This window comes from Phacochoerus africanus, chromosome 15 (assembly GCF_016906955.1).
Source record: "Phacochoerus africanus isolate WHEZ1 chromosome 15, ROS_Pafr_v1, whole genome shotgun sequence".
NCBI classification, from domain to species: Eukaryota; Metazoa; Chordata; class Mammalia; order Artiodactyla; family Suidae; genus Phacochoerus; species Phacochoerus africanus.
Window position 1 is genome coordinate 7,852,233 of NC_062558.1, and position 24,267 is coordinate 7,876,499.

The window sequence follows — 24,267 nt, forward strand, 5'->3', positions numbered from 1 at the left end:
TTTTGTGTTACTAAAGCCAGGGTCCTCCCTGGAGTTTGTCATTGAACTTGAGCTGACATAATTCTAGTGTCTCTTCCAAGAGCACGGAGACACAGAAGCTAAAGAACTCTATCAGAGGTACAGACCACTGAGAATAAAAGACAGGACATCTGTCCAGGAGACCTATTGGGACAGAAGAGGATGAAGGAGGACAGAGGGGCCAGGAACAGGATTTAGTTTTGCAGTGTAGTCGATGCCTAGGGCAGCCAGAACCTGGGGGATCAGCTCAGTGGATGTAGTGTGAGGGGGCTGCCTGGTTTGGGGGCCACCTTAACCAAGAATCAGGCAGGAGAAATGTCAGGAAAGGGCCACCTCCTGGCCCTGGGACCTGGAGGCACCTCTTTAAAGGGGATTTGCCCTCGGTGCCTTCGCAGGCTGGGCTGGGTGTGTGCTAGCTCTCCGTGCGTTACCAGTATGTCTAAACTTGCTTGTTTCTCTTTATGGCTTGGCTTCCCACCCCACGCCGACCCGGGGTGGAGCCAAACCCAACCCACCTCGGCCCGACCACAGTCGTGAAGCAGCGCATGCAGATGTACAACTCGCCGCACCGGTCGGCCCTCAGCTGCATCCGGACAGTCTGGGGGACTGAGGGCTTGGGGGCCTTCTACCGGAGTTACACCACGCAGCTGACCATGAACATTCCCTTCCAGTCCATCCACTTCATCACCTACGAGTTCCTGCAGGAGCAGATCAACCCTTACCGGGACTACCACCCGCAGTCCCACATCATCTCAGGCGGGCTGGCCGGGGCCCTGGCTGCAGCCGCCACCACCCCCCTGGACGTCTGTAAGACCCTCCTCAACACTCAGGAGAACGTGGCCCTCAGCCTGGCCAATGTGAGCGGCCGGCTGTCGGGCATGGCCAATGCCTTCCGGACAGTGTACCAGCTCAACGGGCTGCCTGGCTACTTCAAAGGCGTGCAGGCGCGGGTCATCTACCAGATGCCCTCCACGGCCATCTCCTGGTCCGTCTATGAGTTCTTCAAGTACTTCCTCACCAAGCACAAGCTGGAGAATCGGACTCTGTACTAAAGGAGCAGGCTGTGGGCAGTGATTCTGGAAGCTCGGGTTGTGCAGAGACTCCCCCAGCCTGCTTCCATTCCCCTTGCCCTGGCACCAAGATTATTGGGGCAGGGTGTGTGTAGGACGGGACTTCTGCTCCCTGACGCCCTAGAGAGAGGAGGGGATGGGACAGCCGCTTCCCTGAGGGCCGTTCGCGGCGACATCCCAGCTGGTGAAAGGTGGGGAAAGGTTTTGGAAGGGGATCGAGAAATTGCTTTTTCTCTTCCTCCCCTCCCGAGAGTGTGGTGGCTTCTCTGTTTCTGTGTAGCAGCTTCTCCCCTAGAATCAGATCACACAGGAGGGAAGAAAATGGGCAGTGACCGAAAACATTAAAGGGGAAAAAAAAAAAACAAAAACCAATTATGTATATAAAAGTTCCAGTACACAGTATAAAATAGATGGATAATGTTTATCCTTTATTTTTCTATGTAGAAGTTTTTGGATTTGTGTGTGTGTGTGTGTGTGTGTGTGTGCCTGTGTGTGTGTACAAATAAGTGTTAACAGCTGGGAATATGAAGCTGTTGTTAAAATTAAAAAAAAAAATAGAGGGCTAAATTCTTCCATGGGGTTAAGTCACAAGGCACCAAAGTAATAAGTTGCTCCATGTGGCCTAAAATTGTGTTTGCCCCTCCCCCCCATGGAAGTTCCACTTGAATGTAAAATAATAAATGTAAGGTTTTTATTTTGAATTTCTCTTTTCATGGGAGAAAAAGGTACGTTGAAAAAAAAAGTCAAAATAATGATATATTACTTCTAGCTACTTTTTTTTTTTCTCTTAGTCACCTTCATGTGCCTTTTCCCTTTGTCTTTTCTAGAAATTCCAGGGCCAAGGATCTGGCCCTGGGCTTTTCCTCTTGCTGTGGGCATGCCCCACATGCTCACACTGGGTGGCAGAATGGCCCACATTGCAGGACAGTGCCCCCCGCCCCAGTGGAATTAGGGTGGCTGGTTTTAAACTTATGAGACCATTTCCTTCCCCCGTGAGTGGTGTGAATGTATGCCTCTTGGGGCCATCACTTAGACAACCTTGCAATGCCAGCATCTGGCTGCTTGTGGGGGTGGGGAAGTGGGATAAGTCCTACCTTGATCCTAGTAAAAAGGCTAATTCTCCATTCGGCCTTTTTAAGGCACTTCAGGCACACATGTTTGTGTGCATTTCAACTAAATCTCCTGATCCTATGTTTCTCTGTGCAGTTTTAGGGATTTTGAAAAAACGCAGCGGTGTATCTATGGCATTTGTTTGTGCCCTTGTCCATCACGAATTCCCCCATTAAAGTGCCAGGCCAGGCCCCCCAGCCCAGCTGCCAAAGGGACCCGGGCCCACGTGCACAGTCAGGACGCCTCGAGGGCCGTCTTTGGCCTCGCTTGGTCCGCCCCAGCTGAGAAGACGCCACCGCCTGCCTGCCTTGCTTTCTGAAATCTGAGCCAGAATATTACTGAGGGCCAAGGCAAGCCACGCCCATCCACGGCCGCCAGCCCTCTCTGGGAAGCCCCAGTAACTCCCCTCTTGAGAGCCATCTTTCAAAATGAGCGGAAAGCGCATGTGTGTTTTCGTTCTGGCCGGCTTGGTCGTGACCTTTGCCCTTTACCCTCCGCCCTTCGCCACCGGCATGGTCCATGTCCTGCATTTTCACCGAGGCTCAGACCTGGGCTGCTTCTGATACCATGAACCCTGGGATGGGCTTAGGTGGCGCTGGGACAGTTCGCATCTTGGGATCCTACATGCGCTGCCTCCAGGAGTAGTTTGCAGGTCGGGGACAGCGGAGGACCACGTCAGGCAGCGCCCACCCACGTTCATGCCTGATGAGTAAGTAGGAGCTACTCCTGGGCTGGGAAGCTTGTCTGTTGACCTCAGAGTTAGCTCACCCCCCACGCCCTGGTGGAAATCAGTTGCAGAGAGCTTATGTCCCACTCAGGGAGGCGGAAACCCCAGGGAGACCGAGCTGCCTCGGGAAGCGTTTGCAACTCTCCCTCCCATAGCGCGGCATTTTGCCAAGGGAAGCAAAACGAGGTTCAATTGTAAAATAATTATCCCACCACACCTTTTTGTCCACTGACAATACACCACACGGCTGCAAGATATTCCTTGTTCCTTATGGCGATTTTGTGTGGGATGGTATTAAAGAAAGAAGCTCCTTGCTTCCCTGAGAAAACTCCTTTGGGTAGAGAGATGTGAGAGGTAGTTTCTGGATTTCAGAGTCCATGGGCTCAGTGGAAGAGTCGATCCTAGCTTGATCCTGGCTTTCCTTTCGCAGTGTGTGTGGATCAGCTGGGAAAAGGGGGTGATGCCTCCTGCCCTGTCTCCCCAGGGGGGTCTTCCTGAGGCTGACCAAGGGATGTATCCGAAAAAGCTTTGAAAGTTATGAAGCACTAAACAAATATAAGTGGTTGTTAATTGTGTGGGAATTAACCGCCCACCCCCTTGCCTTGAGCTCCAAAGCTGGTCTCCCTGCCCCAGGCAGACTGCAGCCTTGTTGTTGATTGTGACCTTGACTTGGAATGAACAAAATAACAAGTTCTCCCCACCCCCTATCCCCAGTGATCCCGGACCTAATGTAGTCGTGACATGTACTTGGTCATTGAGATAGCGTGTCTTCGGGGTGATGACTGAAGCCAAGCAATGTTCCTCGGGTACAGGGCTCAACAAGTGTGTGTGTGACTCGTCTGCTCAGACCCTGATTTGGGATCCAACCAACCACTTGTAGATCCGAGTTTTATTTTAGAATTTAAAAATTGCTTTTTTTCCCCCAAATGGAATAAATCTTCAACCCATGATTATTTTTTCTTAACTTTGGATGGAATCTAGCTATTTATGGGGCTACATCCTTTTGTGTGGTTTCTTTTTCCTTTCTCCTTTTTAAAGGCCTACATCTGTATTCCTGGAGCTGTCCCCCCCAATACCCCCAAGGCTGCACCAGCCACCCATTGTTATGCCAATAAGGTTTTATTGAACTTTATTTAAGGATGATTGTGCCTGATCGATACAAATGTACTGCTGCTTCCTTCCTATGGGACACATGATTTATATTATCAGGGTGAGCAAGTGTTGTTTCTTAAATGCCTGTCATAAGTATCATGGTTTCTGCCAGCTCTTGGAAGGAGGGGAGAAATGTGTGTTGCTGTATGGGGATATTTCTGATATGCTGCTACAGTTGTGACACTGGAGCTAGAGAAAATAAAGCCTTGATTCTTTGAAAGTGTTGTGGGCTCTGTGGTGGGAATGTGGAAATAGGAGGGAAGTGGATGGAGAGAAGGAACCTAACTCACGGGCTGGTGCCTCCATCAGTCCTGCATTAAGAACCAGGCTCTAAGACTTCAATAGACAGTCCGCCTTCAGGAGTTCCCATAGTGGCTCAGCAGGTTAAGAACCCTATATCTGTGTCCTTGAGGATGTGGACTGAGGGTTGAGGATCTGGTATTGCCACAAGCTGTGGCGCAGGACACAGACGTGGCTTGGATCCAGTGTTGCTGTGGCTGTGGTGTAGGCCAGCAGTTGCAGCTCTGATTCGACCCTTGGCCTGGGTATTTCCATATGCCGTGGGGTGGCTGTAAAAAGAAAAAAAAAAAAAAGAGAGAGTTGAGATCAGCCTTGAGAACCAGCCATGGGCAAGGGTGCTGGGAGGTGGTACTGATCAGAGAGTGGACAAGGCTGGACATAAACTTCCTCCTTTGCAGTTTTACCAAAAGCCAATGATGCACTTCTCAGAGATGACTTATGGTTTGTGATTGCTTCCACTCTGGGCTGGCGAGTATGGAGGACCTGTTTTCAGTGCATATGTATCCATTCACAGATATTTCTCCTACCCCCAGCCCACGTGGTCCATCTGCCAGCAGATCAGGGTTTCTCCCTCCAGCAGAACACCGTGTCTGGTGCTGTAGGAACAAGAGCCACGTGTAGCTGTGGTTCCCGCCCTTTCAGGCCATACAGCCTAATAGAAGCACATACGTTTGTAAAACAGTAATGAGATGCCATTGGACCAAGCTCCTTGAGACACTTACTTGTCCATCTTATCCCTGGCTGTGTCCTCACCAGTGCTGTCCCATCCTGTCCCATCCTACACCAGCTCCCCAGAGCTGACCATGTGCACTTTTTCCCTGCTTTGCATTCTGGAGCATCACATGGGTAGCTTGAAATCAGCAATGGTAGAGATGTTTACATCACAGAAATAGGCCAGTGCAGCAAATCAGGGCTCTGTACATATTTTTAATTTTTTATTTATTCTTTGCTTTTTAGGGCCGCAGGTGCGGCATATGGAAGTTCCCATGCTAGGGATCAAGTTGGAGCTGCAGCTGCCAGTCTACGCCACAGCCACAGCAGTGTGGGATCTGAGCTGCATGTACACTGCAGCTCATGGCAACGCCAGATCCTTAACCCACTGAGTGAGGCCAGGGATTGAACCTACGTCCTCATGGATACGAGTCAGGTTCGTTTCTGCTGAGTCACAGTGGGAATTCTTGGGGCTCTTTAATTTTGATGAGCCAGCCTACCTTTCCACCCCTGCTGGCATGTGCCACAGGGCTTGGTGTGGGGTAGATGTTTAGTAAAGTTGCCCTGAGAGAAAGAGATGCTGGACACACTTCTCGTCTTCAGCCTAGGGTCCCTTCTAGAGCTGGTACTTCTGGTTTCTCATGTGACAGAGACCATCTGTGTCATTCAGGAGCTGTCTCCAGCACATCCACACTCTTCGACTTCCAGCCCAGAAAAGCCACCAGAGGCTTCCTGTCCTCCTGGGCCAAGGTTTCCATTCTGAGTTCCCATGGTGCCTCTAGCTGACCAGCTTCCTTTTCTTTCTTTCTTTCTTTCTTTCTTTCTTTCTTTCTTTCTTTCTTTCTTTCTTTCTTTCTTTCTTTCTTTCTTTCTTTCTTTCTTTCTTTCTTTCTTCTTTCTTTCTTTTTCTTTCTTTCTTTCTTTCTTTCTCTTGCTTTCTTTCTTTCTTGCTTGCTTTCTTTCTTGCTTTCTTTCTCTCTTTCTTTTTTTTGTCTTTTTGCCTTTTTCTAGGGCCGCCTCCCGCGGCATATGGAGGTTCCCAGGCTAGGGGTCGAATTGGAGCCGTAGCCACCGGCCTACGCCAGAACCACAGCCAACCGCAGGATCCGAGCCGCGTCTGTGACCCACACCACAGCTCACGGCAACGCCGGATCCCCAACCCACTGAGCAAGGCCGGGGACCAAACCCTGCAACCTCATGGTTCCTGGTCGGATTCTTCAACCACTGTGCCACGACGGGAACTCCCCAGCTTCCTTTTCTGGGAGAGACTCCACTGCCACCTGCAAGAGTGACCTTAGTGCAATAGACATCTCAGAGAAGACTCTAAGCCCAGGGTTGTACCAGAGACACAACCTCTCCGGGGGATGGAGGTGGGTTAGTACTGCTTACAGGGAGATAAAGCCTGGACTCTAAGGCAGACTGAGTGGCCGGTTTAGCCGTGAAGGCCTTGTAGAGAAACCCTGGCCCTGGGAGATCTCCACTCCTCCCAGATCTTCGCTCCTGCTCCTCCAACCCCAAAAGACTCTGGCCCCTGCTTGCAATGTTACTCACCCTGTTACTTCCTTATCATGTCATTTATCATGATACTCCTTTACCATGTTACTCCCCATGTTACTCCCTTACCATGTTACTCCTTTATCATGTTACTCCCTTACCATGTTACTCACCATGTTACTCCCTTACTATGTTGCCCCTTCACCACATTACTCACCATGTTACCCCCTTACCACCTTACTCCCTTACCATGTTACTCACCATGTTACTCCCTTACTATGTTGCCCCTTCACCACATTACTCACCATGTTACCCCCTTACCACCTTACTCCTTTACCATGTTACTCCCCATGTTACTCCCTTACCATGTTACTTACCATAGTTGTAAAAGCAGTTGCAGCCATTTAAACATTCCCAGATTATCTCACCTTGCTCGTGTCCTCTTTGTCCCTGGTTTGTTTCCCCTCCTCTTGCCTCTTCTGATTCCCTTCTAAATCCCACCTTCAAGTTCAGCTGCCTCCCCTCCCAGTGCCATTCCTAATGTACCTGATGTAATATTCCAGTAGCCACCCAAGGCGATAATCAGACAAGTACCCAAAAACGCCCATCCCAGGCTTGTTCATGGAAGTCAAATCTGGACACAAAGTGGCTGTCTATCAAGAAGTTAAATGGTCTATAAAGCTTCTTGGCTATCCTGGTATTCTAGAGGAAATGAAGGATGTTTCATCGGCTACACAAATATTATTTAAAATTTGGGCTCTCTGATACATTTACAACATTTGAGAATGCTTCCAAGCTTACTCATTTCTCCAGCCTTGTCTCCTAAAAGTACTGTCACTTTGGGGAACATATGAGTCCCCTTTTGTGAAGGGGTGGTTGTGGGGTGGCACTTTAGAGTTCCATGGTTTCCTATTGTTATGGCTTCTTTAAGAAGCTCTTTGTTTACTTTTTTTTTTTTTTTATTCTCATGGCAGCCGTGATCTTTCACTTTCCATGGTAGGTAGGACATCTGGGGAGAGCCATAAACATGACTGCTGAGAGGACACAAGTGCCACGTTAGGAAGGAGAGCCCAGCCCATGTATGTTGTCACCTGAAATTCCTCGGTGAGAAGAAAAAATACAAAGTCAAGATCGTACTGGAGATGTTTTAAGTCTCTGACCCAAGGCCGTTGAAGCCTGGGTGTTGCCTCAGAGTCCTCAGGAGTTTCTGTCGTCAGGGACTCACTGCTGGGAGCACTTACTGCATAGCAGAACCCACGTGAAGCCCAGAGCCACAGAAGGAGGCACTGTGGATACCCAGCTTCTCTGTCATTGTCACCCTGGCCCTTGGTGGCTGCCTTTAAAAGAAGAGGTGGTTTAAAAAGAGGAAATGAAGACTAGTCCTGGGAGTATTTGCTCACATCGTTTGTGGGTGTGTGTGAAGTGGGTTCTGGCTTCTGCTGGATGGTCAGAATATTCTCTTGCAGGATTCCTCCAGCCTGGGTTAACAGGTGACAAATACATATCTCCGTGTTCAGATTTTGAGCTTCATGCAACCGAGTGGGTGAAATACTGCAACAAATCCTCTGCCTTTCCCTGATTTTATCCATGTAAAATTTGGAATAAGACAGAGCACACATTTTAATGAAAATAATTATGGAGAGGTTCCCTGGTGGTTTAGAGGCTAAGGATTTGGTTGTCACTGCTGTGGCTTGGGTTGCTACTGTGGTGTGGTTCAATCCCTGGCCTGAAAACTTCCTCATTCTGTGGGTGCAGCCAAAAAGAAAAAAAAAAAGAAAAGAATTATGGATACCCATACTGCCATTCTTTTCTGCAGTACTGGGCTGCACAAGGTGTTAATGGGTGTTGCTTTAAGGAAACCACTTTCATTTTGTTGTCTTTTGTCTTTTTAGGGCCGCACCCATGGCACATGGAGGGTCCCAGGTTAGGGGTCTACAATTGTGGGCCTACACCACAGCCACAGCAATGGCGGATCCTTAACCCACTGAGGGAGGCCGGGGATCGAACTTGAAACCTCACGGTTCCTAGTTGGATTCGTTTCTGTTGCGCCACGACAGGAACTCCAAGGTCACCACTTTTGATAATGAGAGCCCATGACAACAGAAGTACCTGGGGACTCAAAACAATGTCCAAACTTCAGCTGCCTCTGGTCCAGGATTAAAAGAACGTCAGCAGCCTGGAAGCTGGTGTGACACAAGTGCCAGCGGCGTCCTTTGGTCTAGCTCTCCCAGTGGTCTTATCCATGGTTTCGTGTAGGTCCATCATAATGAAACTCTGTGGTCAGTTCACAGTCTTTCAGCTGGGCCCGGGGCTAAGCGCTGGTTATAGGACTCTCCTGTTTCCCCTCAAGCTCATGATATGCGTGAGATCTGGGTAAATTACACATCACAAAGATCATGATGAATGCTTCTGAGACAACAGTTGTCCTGGGAGAACAGATGGGAATAAGGAATGTTCTAGATGGAAAGACTGGACCAGACCCGGAGCCTATTATTCATCGTGGCAGAAAAACAGCCTCCACGCAGCATGGAACGCAGAGTTCTAAGCCTCAATGTTCCAGTGAGCAAGGGCTGCTATTGCCAAGAGCACTCACTCTCTAGTGTTCTTAGGTTCTTACCGTCATGTTTCATTTCATCCAGTTTCCTATTTTGAAGAGATTATTTTTGCTGATTTGGCTTAGGTCAAAAATCTTTGTTTATTGATGCTATCTTGTCTTTCCACCTTGGCCTCTATACTTCTTTTATTTTTAAGATCAGCACGTTTCTAAAAGACAAATTTGAAAAGCATACAATTACATGCAATTAGTGAGTATGAATATGATAATACTTTTTTGATTTGTTGGTGTAATGCAGTAATTTATTTTCCCTGGTCCATTTTGACCATCGAACCCTAGCAGATGGGTGCAGTCCAAGCGCCTGGGCACTAGTCCTGGTGGTCACTAATTAGCTGGGCACTCTCGAGTGACCTCGGATGTATCATTTAGTCTCTCTAGTCTATTTTGCTCGTCTGCAAAATGAAAGCATTGTGTCAGATGACTTGTACTAGTTCCTCCAGCTGCAATAGCCTATGCTCTTTTAATACAGGCTCTATTCAGTCTCTAAGTCTGTAATTAACGTGTGATTACATGCTTCTGTAGGAGATCAGAAGGAGCACCTTGACAGACCTTTTAGCTTACCTGCCATAAAGAATCACTTGTTATCATTTTGCTTTACTAATACTCATTTCTCACCTCCTAAACTACTCTGCAAATAAAATATCAAAATTCAGGAACTTAGCACAGGGAAATGATGGATGTAAATGTGTTTCGTATCTTTGACTTTAATATGTCTTTTAATGCTGCATCTCCAGGCAATGGTAATTAAATAATCTGCTTATGTCGTTTTAAATTCTGAGTGAAGACTGTTGCATGTGTTGAACTGCAGGCCCAGTGCCTGAAACAGAATAGGTCATATTCAGTGCCTTTATCTTGGGGAATGTGACCAAAAAAATACCCTTATTTTCACACTGTATGTGACTATAGGAAGACACATGGGGTTTTCCTGGGGCATTTTTAAATCGTAGAGTGTATATGTCTGAACTTAAAAAAAAAAAAAAATGCATGTGTTGTCTTTAGAACAGTTTTTGGTTCACAGGAAAATTGACAGGAGGTACAGAGTTCCCATATACCTCCTGATTCCACACATGCATAGCCTCCCTCATCATCAACATCTCTCATCAGGGTGGCACATTTGTTACAATTGATGAAGCTACATTGACACGTTGCTATCACCCAGAGGCCCCTGATCTGAGCCGTGCCTGCAAACTACACCACAGCTCACGGCAATGCCAGATCCATAACCCACTAAGTGAGGCCAGGGATCGAACCCACAACCTCATGGTTCCTAGTTGGATTTGTTTTCACTGCACCACGAAGGGAACCCCTCATTTCTTTTTAGCTCTGAATATTATTTCACTGCCTGGCTGTATTACTTATCCATTCACTTACTGAAGGAAATCTACGTTGCTTCCAAGTTTTAGAAATTATTCATAAAGCTGTTATAAACATCTATGTGCAGGTTTTTCTCCAAACACAGTTTTCCATTCCTCTGGGGTGAAAGGAATGTGATTACTGGACTCTATGGTAAGAATATGTTAGTTTTGTAAGAAACTGCCAAACTGCCTTTCAAAGTGGCTGTACTATTTTGCGTTCCACGAGCAGTGAATGAGACCTCCTGCTGCTCCACATCCTTGTCAGCATTTGGTGGTATCAGTGTTCTGGATTTTGGACATTCTCATAGCTATGTAGTTGCATCTTGTCGTTGTTTTAGTTTGCATTTCCTTGGTGACATATGATGTGGAGCACCCTTCATACGCTTATTTGCCATCTGTATATCTTCTTGGTAAGATATCTGTTAAGGTCATGGCCCATTTTTTAATTGAGTTGTTTGTTTTCTTATTGTTGAGCTCTTAAGTGTTCTCTGTACATTTGAATAATAGTCATTTACCTGATACGTCTTTTGCAAATCTTTACGTCCTGTCTGTGTCTTGTCTTTTCATTCCCTTGACAGTGTCCTTCATAGAGCAGAAAAACTTGATTTTTAATTTTAATGGACTCCAGCTGATCAATTATTTCTTTCATGGGTTGCACCTTTGGCGTTTTTTCTAAGAAGTCATTGCTAAACCCAAGGTTGGTCATCTAGATTTTCTTCTGTGTCATCCTCTAGTTTTATAGTCTTGCATGTTATATTATTTAGATCTATGATTCATTTTGAGTTAATTTTTGTAAAAGGTATAAGGTCAATGTCTAGTTTCATTTTTTGGGCAGGTGGATGTTTAGTTGTTCCAGCACCACTGTTGAAATGACTACCTTTTTTCTCCCATTGTGTTGCCTTTGCTCCTTTGTCAAAACTCAGTTGACTATATTTATGTGAGTCTATTTCTGGGCTCTTTATTTTGTTCCACTGATGATGTATTTGTCTATTCTTTCGTTGTTACCCTACTATCTTGATTTCTGTAGCTTTATCTTCAAGTCAGGGTGTCATAGTTCTTTGACTTTGTTCTTCCCTTCAATATTGAGTTGGTTATTCTGTTTGTTTTGTTTTACCTCTCCATGTAACTTTAGAATCAGTTTGTCAATAATCACAAAATGACTTCCTGGGATTTTAACTGGAATTGCGTTGGATCTACATATCAAGTTGGGAAGAACTGACATCTTAACGATATTGCCTTCCTATCCATGAATATGGAATATCCCTCCATTTATTTGGTTCTCCTTTTATTTCTTTCGTCAGTTTTGTAGGTTTCCTCATATAGATCTTAAACATACTTTGCTAGATGTATACCTAAGTATTTCATTTGGGGGGGGGGTGCTAATGTAAATGGTCTTGTAGTTTTTAATTTCAAAGTGTGTTTTATGGCCCAGAATGCAGTCTGCCTTGGGTGAATGTCCCATGTGAGCTTGAGAAGAATGTATATTCTGTAGAATGTCTGTTACATCCAGTTCATTGGTGGTGGTGTTGAGTTCAACTATCCTTACTGATTTTCTGCCTGCTGGATCTGCCCCTTTCTGATAAAACGATGTTGAATCTCTAACTGCCTGGGGGATTCATCAGTTTCATCATCTCTCTGTGGTTCTATCACTTTTTGCCTCACATACTTTGATTCTCTGTTGTTAGGTGATGGACATTAAGGACAGTTTTCTTTTCTTGAAAATCGATTCTTTGTCATTATGTAATACTCCTCTTTTTCCATGGTAATTTTTCTTACTCTGAAGTCCATTCTTTCTGAAATTAATAGAGCTAATTCTACTTTCTTTTGATTAATTTTAACACAGTATATCTTTCTTCATTTACTTTTAATCTATGTGTGGCTTTTATTTAAAGTGAGTTTCTTGTACACAACATATAATTGGGTCTCCCCTTTTTTTTTTTTTTTAAATCTACTCTGACAGTCTCTGTCTTTTAATTGGTAGATATGTAATCTTTTAAAAAGCATCCAAATATATAATATCTGCAGTAAAACGTGACTATGTTTATATTGACCTCTTCTATTGAGTAACTCTTAGTTTGGGGCAAATTCTGAATTTTCCAGCACTGACAAAATTGGTCACTTACATCTGATTATAGGATATTAAAAATTATCAATTTTATAAAATATAAATAATTTAAAATAATGCCATAAAGTAGAAATCATTTAATTTATGATATCACAAAATATACATATTATAAATGATAAAATATTTAACACTTACTTAACATAGTCAGCTTTTAGCAAACATCCATTCCCTTGTTATTACAATTTTATTTGTTCATGAAAGGAAATTGTGTATCTCCTTATACCCTTGAAATATCTGTGAGGTCATCTTCAGTCTTCAGAGATGGAAACCTCCCTTGGAGTTTTAGGAGTTAATCAACACTGGATTTAGGGTAAGGTGACAACCAGCCCTGTAGATTAGAGTGGAGGAAGAGGTTGTTTAGGAGGCTTGTAAATGTTACGTATGTGTGTGAACTAGGGATTACATCTGTAAGGATGTCATAGATTAGAGCAAAGAAATGTTTTGAGGATTAATGTGGGAGTACACTGTGCCCATTTGAATGGACTGTGTTACTTGTGGATGCAATTCTATAGTATTTGATTCCCAATGCAGTGGTTTTTAGCCTAGTTAAATCCCTGAGTTCCTATTTCTGGCCACAAGATGGCAGCTGATTTTCATTAATGCTTGAGACCACACCTCATCTCTCACCCTTCGAACTAGAAACACACATCTGTCTCAGGTTCTGGATCCTTAGTGTACTAGACTTTTTTCAAACGGCAGTATTTCCAAAGGATATTAACTTGCATTAGCTTTTGTTTCTCTAGGAGTCTTGACCTAAGCCTTTTGTGTCTGTAAGTCAGATCTGTACCAAATGGTGCTCATGCATTTTTAATTTCTTTAACTTGATCATTCTGCTGAATTTTATCACAGTTTGGGAACATTTCCCATATGTTTATTTGCTTTACAGCCAAGAGTGGAGGCATGAACTATTTTGACACACGCTTGTTATATGCCACATGCTATTCTGCTTGAGAATGAGAGAGTACGGAGAAGGCTTACTCAAAGATCTAGCTTTCAAGATGGGTCTATACAAGGTCCATGCCTAAAATAGCCTAAAGGAAAAACTCTCAAGGCAAATTGTTTAAGTTGAAGACCATTATTAGGAGTAAGATCTCTAGGTCCATGTGGGAAGGGATCAAGTCTGTTGGGTTTACCCCTGTGCTTCCTGCCACTTGCACAGTACTTCACTGAGTGTACATTCATAAAACCAAAAAACTCCACAAAAAAGACACTCATGCAATGCTTGGGCAAAGGAGCCTTGGACAAAGAAGGATTTCATGGAAGAGTGCAGTGAAGCTGACTCTAAAATAACGGATGCGAGGCGGATGGAGAAAGTCAAGGTGGGGGTGTGTATTGCAACTTGGGGAGACAGCATGCAGGGGGCGCAGGGAGCAGTGGGAGCAGGCTGGAGGGTATGAGGAGAGAAAGCACCTGTGATGAAAGAGCCAGGTCTGCACCTGTGGGGGTCACGCCAGGGAGCCACTACTTTCCCCAGGGAGAGGTTGAGAACCACTTTAATGAACTGTAAAAACGTAATGTGCAAGGAACTGTGGTCCGTGGAGGACTGAAAACGCATATGACACCCACCTCAATAACAATCCAGGGTAAGATGGGGCATGTGCTCTTAGGGAGTGTAATACCTGAGCTGTATCTTCCAAGAAAGGAAGCAGTCCATCTGGTGGGGCACCACAGGGCTTGCTGCAGGCTGAGGAAGCCCGTTAGCCAGGGCTCCGTACTCATGGCTGGGATTTGAATAGCCCTTACAGTTTAACAAGCATCTTTTCTAACACTAGTGTATTTAATGCTCACAGCATCCCTGGGCTGTCAGCACAGTAACTACCTCCATGCTATCAGATGGAGAATCTTGAGACGGGGAAGAGGTTAACCGACTAGCCTAAGGTTGGTCTGGCCCTCTGGTCTGACCCTGCTTATTGAAGGAGGGCAGAGTGAGGGTCAGCAAAGGATCTGAGACACAAAAGTAAGATTCCCCCACTTCGCTTTCTGTACATTACATCCCAGAGATGGTGAGAGAAGCAGCTGCTGCCTGTGAACAAAGGAAGATAATTATTTTTCTTATATGATTTCCTTGGGTGATATTTATGCCAGGTAAATGGTCTAAGGGTTTTATTGTTCAATAAGCGTATAGGGGTAAGGAACTGATAGAATGCCATTGAGTTAAAAGAACAAGGGATCTCAATATTCTAGATAAAATCATGCTACTCTACCATTGAGACCATTTGCCTGGCTTTTCTTCTCTTTATGTGATTTTTGCACTCAAGGAGTTTACAGTCTTGAGGCTGGAGGAAGCACACACGTGGTCACTGCACAGATCTTGGGACCTGGGGCTCAATGCACCCAAAAAGGAGTAGCTCTTGGCTGCCTCCAGGCTTTCTTGAAAACTGAAGTTCACTCAGCCTTGCCAGGTGTGACCTGAAGGTTAACGCTCCGGGGCAACCCTATCCTGTGGCGGGAAGTTGTTCCCTCTTCAGTTAGAACAATGCCCAGGCACATTCCAGGTGGTTCCTCAGAGGATTCCCGTGGGATTGAAGCCCCCTTGCTCAAGGTGGCAGCCACTTTATGATGCCCCCTTGTTGGCTTCCCTTCCTTCCCCTCTTGCATCCTGTCCTCTCTCATTTCTGCTTTCTGGTGCCACCCTCCAAATAAACTACCTGCACGGATATCCTTGACCCAGGCTCCGCTTTTTTGGGGAACCCAGACCAAACACACACACACACACACACACACACACACACACACACACACACACACACTTGTTTTTCTAGAAAAGCTTGCTCTACAAGACAGGAAAATGGCGCCACGTAGGTGACGCATGCCTCAAGTCTTCCATGACCTCATAGGAGCTGGGCCTTGCAGGATGTTGCTGGTGGGCACCTAGGCTTTGTGGGGGAGAAGAGACTCATCTGTTGGATTGGGGACTTTGGGGAGCACCAAAGGAGGGCCATTCTAGGAGACGTGGAGTCTTGTGTGCAGAAGCTGGGGGTTTTGGAAAAGAGCTGAAAGAATGGGCTGCTTGGCTGACTGGATGTTAGGCTTGGGGGAGGCTTTAGGTTTGGGGCAGGCTGAAGTGCAGCTGTGTTGGGCCTGGAGTGCCCGGGGGTCTTTCTCTGCCTGGGATTCTATTATAGGTGGGGTCTTTGCTCCCCTTGGAGTCATGGAGTGGAGGGAATCCCTTTTCCCTAGCAAGTATTTTCCTGGCTCCGCCCAGATGTACTAGTTGAAGAATCTGATTTGTTCCCTGCCTGCTGCTTCATCCTGAGTCTGGAGCCTCTTTCCCATCCAGTCTCTCCCCAGTCCCAACTTCTTCCAGAAGCTTTCATGGTGCTTCAGCCCATCCACCATGACAAACTCTTCACCCTGACAGTCTAGAACTTGAAGCAAAGAGTTTAGCAAAGTGTCTTCTCTGTGAACCAGCCTCTGTGTTTGCACCTGTGATGTTTTCTTAGGGTAAGTGCTGAGGGGAGGGTGCCTGTTTGAGTGTTGCTAATGGTGCTCAGAACATTCTAGGTACTTAGTGATTAGATGGTACCCTCAGGGACTGAGGTTCTCTCTCATTTCCTGAAGGGCTGGAAGGCTCTCAAAACTCTCACAAGACTGCCACTGGCTGACAGTTTTCCCTTGCTCTCCTGGAACCTGACCGCTGAACCGGCTGTCCCATCGTATCTGATGCCTGGGTTCACTCAGCCACTGGGATCTAGGAAGCCCAGTTCAGTAGTGGTTGAACTGTTTATAGCCCATGAATATCTTCAGTTTGGCGAAAAGACCAGGGACCTGCTTCTCCTGCCAGGGTCAGTCAGCAGCACTTCGGCTAATCACCCTGTGTATGGACATAGTATTTTCTAGATTGCAAAGCACTTACACATGCATCGGCTTGCCTTCTCATCTTTCTACCAATCCTGTGAGCTAAGCAGGGCAACTATGATTTCCGTTTTAGAAACAGACTGAGAAGTGGAGTGATAACTGGTTGGCTTCAAAGAATTGGAAACTAGGACTCAGTACTAGACCTCAGGGCTAAAGGAGAAAGCAAGCGGCACATGGCCCAATCTTAACCTAAAGATCCCAGAGCATAAATTGAGAGAAACCAGATAACGTGGGACAATGAAGGGATATTGGGTTCCCAGAGCCAAGGGAGGTATGTGCTGTAGGCATACAGGGGAGAGATTCCTCACAATGAGTGAGGCTGAGAGAGAGAAGAGAAGGTAGCTAGACTCCAGCCCTGCAAAAACAAAATGGAACAAGTAACCCTTAATTAGGAATACTATTTACAGCTTAATAAGGCCATTTTGGACAGAAAGATAAAGACAGAAAAAAATGCATGAATACATTCTAAATAATAATAACAGATCTGTGAATGTACAGAGTGTTAAGTAAGCATTAAAATAGGCAACAATTTATCTAACTTGATTTTATTTTTTTGTGGCAAGACAGTATACATATTTTTATTTCTTGCAAAGGTCTTTATAAGTTAATTTCCTTATAAGTTAATTTCCCTTCTCAAATAAGAATAATATCAGGGACTGCTGTATTTTGAGATTAATCTGTATTTTAAACTGGAATTTTCCTGCTGCAGTAATTATATTTGCTGTTCCATTAGTTCACACTTGATGGTCTGTTGACATTAGTGTTCCCTGAAAAGCTTCTTGATGGATTATTATTATGTTTCCGTTCTGCCCATCGACAAACCCACTTATTTTCTTCTCTGTTGTCATCTGGCCTTTTCCCTTTTCTTTCTTTCTCTCTCTCTCTTTCTTTCTCTCTCTCTCTTTCTTTCTCACTCTGTCTTTCTTTCTATCCCTTCCTTCCTCTCTCTCCCTTCCTTCCTCTCTCTCCCTTCCTTCCTCTCTCTCCCTTCCTTCCTTCCTTCCTTCCTTCCTTCCTTCCTTCCTTCCTTCCTTCCTTCCTTCCTTCCTTCCTTCCCTTTTTCTTTCTTCTTTCTTTTCTTTCTTTCTTTCTTTCTTTCTTTCTTTCTTTCTTTCTTTCTTTCTTTCTTTCTTTCTTTCTCTTTCTTTCTTTCTCCTTCCTTTCTCTCTCTCTCTCCCTCTCCCTCTCTCTCTCTTTCTTTCTTTCTTTCTTTGCCATGCCCACAGCATGTGGAAGTTCTTGGGTCAGAAGTTGAACCCTGCACCACAGCAACAACCACTGCAGACTATCTAACTTTAAATATCAGGGAGGACAGCTGTGACTTTCTGCAGAAGACGTGACTCAGCTGAAAACGTCAACTTTGGGACTGTGAGCCTTGGGTTCAAAAGCCCACTTGCTAGTGATGGGACCTTGGACAAGTCACTAAGTCCTCTTGGGATTTATTTTTCCTTTCTGTTATGTGAGGAGGATAATAAAAACCTCAAAGGCTATGGTAAAGATTGAGTGAATTATCTAAGTGAAACCAACTGCCAGTGTGTGTTAGGGCCCTGGGTTTCTCCTCTATTCAAACATTGTTGTCCCCATGGGCGGTAAAAGCATCTTGAGTTGTATGTTTCAAGGATTTGGTCCAGAGGCGCTTGCACAAGGCCATTGTGTCCACTGAGCACTATAGATTCGGTGCCTCAGGGGTACCAGCTTTACGGGGAACAGTGGGAATGTTTGGGAAACAAAAAGAAATGTATTGATTTCAAAATATGACAAGAAAATTGGAAAATCAAAACTGATGAACCCTTAATTAAATGCCTACAAAACATTGTATCAGCTGCTATTCATTCTCTTAACAGCTTCTAGCTCTTACGTAGCCATATAGAAGTTGAATTTAATGTGGAATGTGGGTAAATGAAACATTTTTGACTTGATGTGGGTTGAGGACTTAGGGACACGGACCTATACATTTCTTAAAACACTTCCACTCCTATGGTGCGGTCACGGAATCCCTAAAGAGGAGCCTGGCGTGGTGTGACAGATGAGGATGTCTGAGGGGCTTGTCAGTCCTGACCTGTTGCTCTTCTTCAACAGCTAGATCAGAGGGCAAAGGATGAGGCTGGCAGAGGATGGAGAATGGCTTGGAGAAAGGATTCTGTGGATTCTTTCTCATCAGTGGATACTCTTTGACGTCTGAGTCATAAGGCAATTAACAATTTGAATTTGACGTATACTTGATTTTAAAAGTCTAGCAGTATCCATCGATCCTTTCCAGGTGCAGTGAGAGCCCCAGAAAAAGAAAAAACGCAGTGTATGTTGGCAGTAGGAGGGGATATTCATATTACACTCTATTTCTTCTTATTTACTACATGAATGCTTTATTGAAAAATATCCTTCCCTTGTGTTAAGGCTCTGCCTTCTTTGGTAAAGACAGGGAGTGCTGGACAGAGCTGGGAGATAAACAGAAGTGTCTGTGTGCTATAGAAAGAAAAGAAGATGCTTCAGTAGGAGCTTGGCGCGCCCAGGGATGGTTTTGGTATCCAGCAATTAAGCAATTAAGTTCAAGCTTATGCCTCCCAGAATCACTGCATTAAAGCAAAGGTAATTTTAGGAACCCAGGAGGGTGAATATTAGATTGCTCACCAGACCAAAAAAAAAAAAAAATCCCACTAATTGCCAATAAGAATGGCAAGAGAAATTGGCAAGTGTGTATGAGTAGTGTGTGTGGTATATGGTGTGATGTGTGTGTGTGTGTTGTGTGTGTGTGTGTGTCTCAAAAGAGGGGTGGATTAGCTTTTTTGCAAAAGAAGACTTCAATCTGTAGAAGCCTCATTGGGTTACAGGGAAACCCTATCCTGCTAGGCATTCATAATGTTCTGTGATTGATAACAATGAGGTTTGCATCCACTGGTTTTTTTGTTTGTTTGTTTTGTTTCGTTTTTTTTGTTTTTCCAGGAAGTTTTGAGTACAGTTTGGAGCACCATCCTGGGAAGGACAAGGGCAGAGTTGCAATTTTTGAAAGACTAACAAACCTGAAACACAGCTTATGAAAGTGAGGCCTGAGGAAATGTGACCAGGATGTGCAAACTGGCCAGCAGAGCACCTGAGCTAACTGTAGGGGAGACGGCAGCCAGCACAAGGTGCACAGTTTACCTGGTTTGTTGAATAGGTGTCATCTCTGACATATATCACTAAGCACCAGGCTGAGACAAAGGCCACTTCCTCCTTTTCCTGGTGCTGCTGTTTGCACTTGACATCAGGGCTGGCAGGGTGAGAGGAGGGATGTGGCCCTGATCCAGCTCAACAAGGCTCAGGCCCCAGTGACCTTTAGCTTGGAGCTCAGTCTAAGAAAGGGCAGGTCCTCTTCACTAAGTCAGAGAATGTGGGTTTCTCCAATGGCCAGGCCTGGAGCCTTGAACTGCTTAGGAGTCCTCTCACATTTTTCTTTCTTCCAGTCATGGTATTGGAAAGGGCCAGGAGAATAACTAACCCGACCTCCTCTTGGTCAGAACTACAGGGAAAAAAAATCCTTGAAAGTCATCAGAGTTGTGGACTTACCTCACTTTAAGCAGATGATGAAATTCACCGTGAGTATCAAATGCATTAAGTTTACTTCCAAAAGAACACACAGTAAAAATTTTTTTAAAACAAGCTCCCTCGGAGTTACTGTTGTGGCCCAGAGGAAGAAAATCCGACCAGTAACCATGCGGTTTCAGGTTCGATCTCTGGCCTCGCTCAGTGGGCTAAGGATCCGGCTTTGCACGAGCTGTGGTGTAGGTGACAGATGCAGCTCGGATCCTGAGCTGCTATGGCTGAGATGTAGGCTGGCAGCTGTAGGTCTGATTATGCAGTGGGTGCAGCCTTAAAAAGCAAAAACAAAAACAAAAACGAGCTCCCTCGGTCACTTTTTAAATACTTAAATATGCAAGAGTCCCATGTGCACTCAGCTTTTAGAAATGTGTATGTTGACTTGACAGACATGTGAAATTGAAGAAATGAACAGACTGCTAATTAAACTTTTAAAAATAAATTTACATTGAGAACAATGAACTTGTTTGGTATTCAGTTTTGAGTTTTGAGACGTGTACAGAGTCATGTAATCACCACCATGATCAAGGTACAGAAAATTCTATCACTCCCCCCAATTCCCTTGTGATGCGCTTTGCAGTCACCTTTTCCCTCCACCCCTAACCCTTGACAAACTGTTCTCCATCTCTATAGTTTTGCCTTTTGCAGAAGGTCATATAAATTGTAGACTATTTTCTGTCGTGTGGCGGTACCTGCGATTGTTTATCCATTCACCAGTTGAAGGATGTTTGGATTGCTTCTAGTATGGTGATTATGAATAAAACTGCTGTAAACATCTGCATACTGGAGTTCCTGTTGTGGCTCAGTGGAAACAAATCTGCCTAGCATCCATGAGAATGCAGGTTTGATCTCTGGCCTCGCTCAGTGGGTTAAGGGGTTGCCTGAGCTGTGGTCTAGGTCACAGATGTGGCTTGGATCTGATGTTGCTGTGTCTGTGATGTAGGCCAGTGGCTACAGCTCTGATTCGTCCCTAGCCTGGGAACCTCCATATGCCACAAGGGCAGCCCTAAAAAGAAAAAAAAAAATCTCCATACAAGTTTTTGTGTAAATATGCTTTCATTTCTCTAAGGTAAATATTTAGGAATGGGATTTCTGGGTTATATGGTACGTGTATGTTTGTCTTTATAAGAAACTGCCAAATAGCTTTCCAAAATGGCAGTATTTGCATTCCCACCAGCAATAGATGAGAATTCCAGTGGCACTAAACAATATAAAATGACTTTTGCTCTTAATGATCGTGCGTATGTTCAAGAACTTAAGACAAGCAAAATTGCTTATTATTCTTAGGGAGAGTTTTAGAATTTCTGTTCTTCATCTTCATTCCTGAAATTTTAGGTTTCTCTTTGATGTCATTTCCTTTCAGCCTGAGGACTTTTCTTCAGGATTTCCTTTAGTGCAGATCCTCTGGCAACAAATTCTTACCTTTCCTTAATCTGAAAATATCTCCAATTTGCCTTGGGGTTATAGTCGGTGGATTTAAAGCCTGGGCTGACAACTCTTTCAGCGTGTTAGAAGTTCTGTTCCATTGTCTTCTGGCTTCCACAGTTCCTGATAGGAAACCTGCAGTCATTTGACTGATGTCTCATATGTAATGTGTCATTTTTCTCTGGCTGTTTTCAAAATTTTTTTTCTTCCCATGTGTTTTTCATCAGTTTGGTTATGATTTGCTGGTTCTCACTGAGTTCGTCTTGTTTGGAGTTCACTGAGTGTTTTCAATTTGTAAATCTATACCTGTTGTAAAATATGGAAAGTATTCATTCTTATTTCTTCAAATATTTTTTCTGTACCAATAGCTCTTCTCTCATTCTGGGACTTCAATGACATAAATGATAAACTTTTGATATCATCTTACAAGTTCCTAAAATTCAATTTATTTGTTTGTTTAAATTTTTTTTCCCTCTATTCTTCAGATTGGAAAACCATTATTCAGCTATCTTCCAATTCACTCACTTTTTCTTTTGTTATCTTCATTCCACTGTTGAGCCCATCCAATGCATTCTTTATTGAAGCTATCATATTTTTAGTTCTACACTTTCAACCCTTTAAATAATGGTTTCTTTTTCTCTGATGAGTATGTCTATATTCTTATCAAAAGTGTGTATATATACCTCATGGGGGTGTGGTTATAATACTGCTTTAACATCTTTGTCTGATCATTCCAACACTTAGGTATTCCATAGGGTTGGCATCTGCTAATTGTCTTTTCTTAAGCATTGGCCGCATTTTCCTGGTTGTTGGCATGTTGAGTAATTTTATATTGTATCCTAAATACTTTGATATATTATGTTGTGAGAGTCTGAGTCCTATTAAAATCCCTTGGAGAATGTTTTTATTTCTTTATTTTTTTGTCTCAGCAGGCAGTCAAACTGATTATGTTCAGACTATGAGTTAATTTTCACCTATCATGGATGGTTGGTCCAACATCAGTTTGGTGTTCAAAGCCTTTGCTATGCTATATGGATCTACTCAAGTATATACCACTCAGAGTTTAATCTGGGTCTTGGTCAGTCTTTATATCATAGTTCAGGTCTCAAAGTCTTTACCCTGCTTTTTTGGTCTGTTCCACATGTATACAATTCAAAGGTGAGCTTGGGGTTCATATTGATTCCTACACAGAACTGTAGTGGCTGCTTCTTTAGCTCTCTTCTCTCTAGAATCATACCCACCCACCCACCCACCTAATTTGATGGGCTTATTTCCTCTGACAAGAAATATAGTTTCTCTGAGTTTTGGTATCCACCTCACACCATGCTATCACACAGTTCCATGTGATGGTGCTACCCTAGGGACAAAGTGGTAAGAGAAAAGTGACAAAAAAAATAGTGGGAATTGTTCTCATTATTTTTTTTTTTTGTCCTGACCTCAGGATCACAGAAGCTTCTCTTTCCAGTTTTATGGGTTAATATTATTGCTGTCACTGCAGTGGTGGTAGAAGAGAGAGAAAAAAGAGAAAGCAATGAGGTTTCTTCCATAGTTTCTGGCTCATAAGGACCCCTTTGCCTAGTCTTATGGCCGGAAAAAAGAAGGTTTTTTTCAGTTTTTGCCACACAGTTTAGCACCTAGATCACCCTCAGGCCAAAGCCAGGAGGAAAAAAAAAAATCCCCAAACAAACGAAAAACTAAGATAAGATACTATGATACTGATCATTTACGTCTGGACTTCCTTCCTTCCCCAACTGCCTGCTAGTCTTTATTTTCTCAGAGTCCCTCAGGAATTTGCTTTTTTTTTTTTCTTTTCTTTTCTTTTTAGGACTGCACCCACAGCATATGGACAATCCCTGGCTAGGGGTTGAATTGGAGCTACAGCTGCTGGCCTACGCCACAGCCACAGCAACACCAGATCTTTAACCCACTGAGGGAGGCCAAGGATTAAACCCACATCCTCATGTATACTAGTCAGTCTCACTACCACTGAGCCACAATGGGAACTTCCTTTTTTTTTTTTTTAAATCTAGAATTTTTGTTGAAATCAGTGGAACACCCTCCATTCTGACCAGCACTGGAAGCCTTTGGACTGCTGAATTTTACCACATGGTGAGGAGCTTGTTGCTTGTCTGTTCCCCTGGACTGGATATAGTTTACTACATAAACATTTTTAATGTATGTATATAAAAAATACAGGATTGTTAGGGGTAAATGGGAACTCTGTATTACCTTTGCATTTCTGAAAAATGACTCCAAAATCAGTCACAAAAAAGTCACACACATACACACACTCAGACACGTAATATCTATCAGAATATGAATCTATATATCCTTTTCCACGTCTGGGAATTTATTTTCCAATTGTACTTGCACATGTACAAAATGACCATTGTGACAAGCTTCTCCTGGTTCAATTCTTGCCAAGTTATTTGCAATAGCAAAATATTGTATACAACCTCAATTAAAGTTATAATGAACTACTTTAAAAAATGACAGTATATTCATACAGTGAAATACCATCCAACCCTTGAAATAATAACAAAACTGTTAATATGGAAGAGTGTCAAAGACAACCAATTTTTTCAGTAACACATTCCCCCCCCCCCTTTTTTGGGGGGGGCTGCACTTGCAGCATATGGAATTTCTCAGCTAGGGCTCGAATCTGAGCTATAGTTGCTGGCCTATACCACAGCCATATCTGCAACCTACAGCACAGCTCACTGCAATGCTGGATC

At 44.1% G+C, this 24,267-nt stretch overlaps 1 protein-coding gene across 3 annotated transcripts in view; it reads left to right on the plus strand.

Annotated features, from left to right (window-relative positions):
• SLC25A37 (solute carrier family 25 member 37) overlaps nt 1-4,297 on the plus strand; it is a 44,509-nt gene extending 40,212 nt beyond the window's left edge. For all 3 annotated transcript variants that reach the window (XM_047759895.1, XM_047759896.1, XM_047759897.1), the window contains one exon: nt 550-4,297. In XM_047759895.1, the coding sequence (XP_047615851.1) occupies nt 550-1,070 (521 nt within the window). In that variant the 3' untranslated portion in view covers nt 1,071-4,297. The remainder of the gene's footprint in view (nt 1-549) is intronic.
• Nucleotides 4,298-24,267: the final 19,970 nt, after the last annotated feature.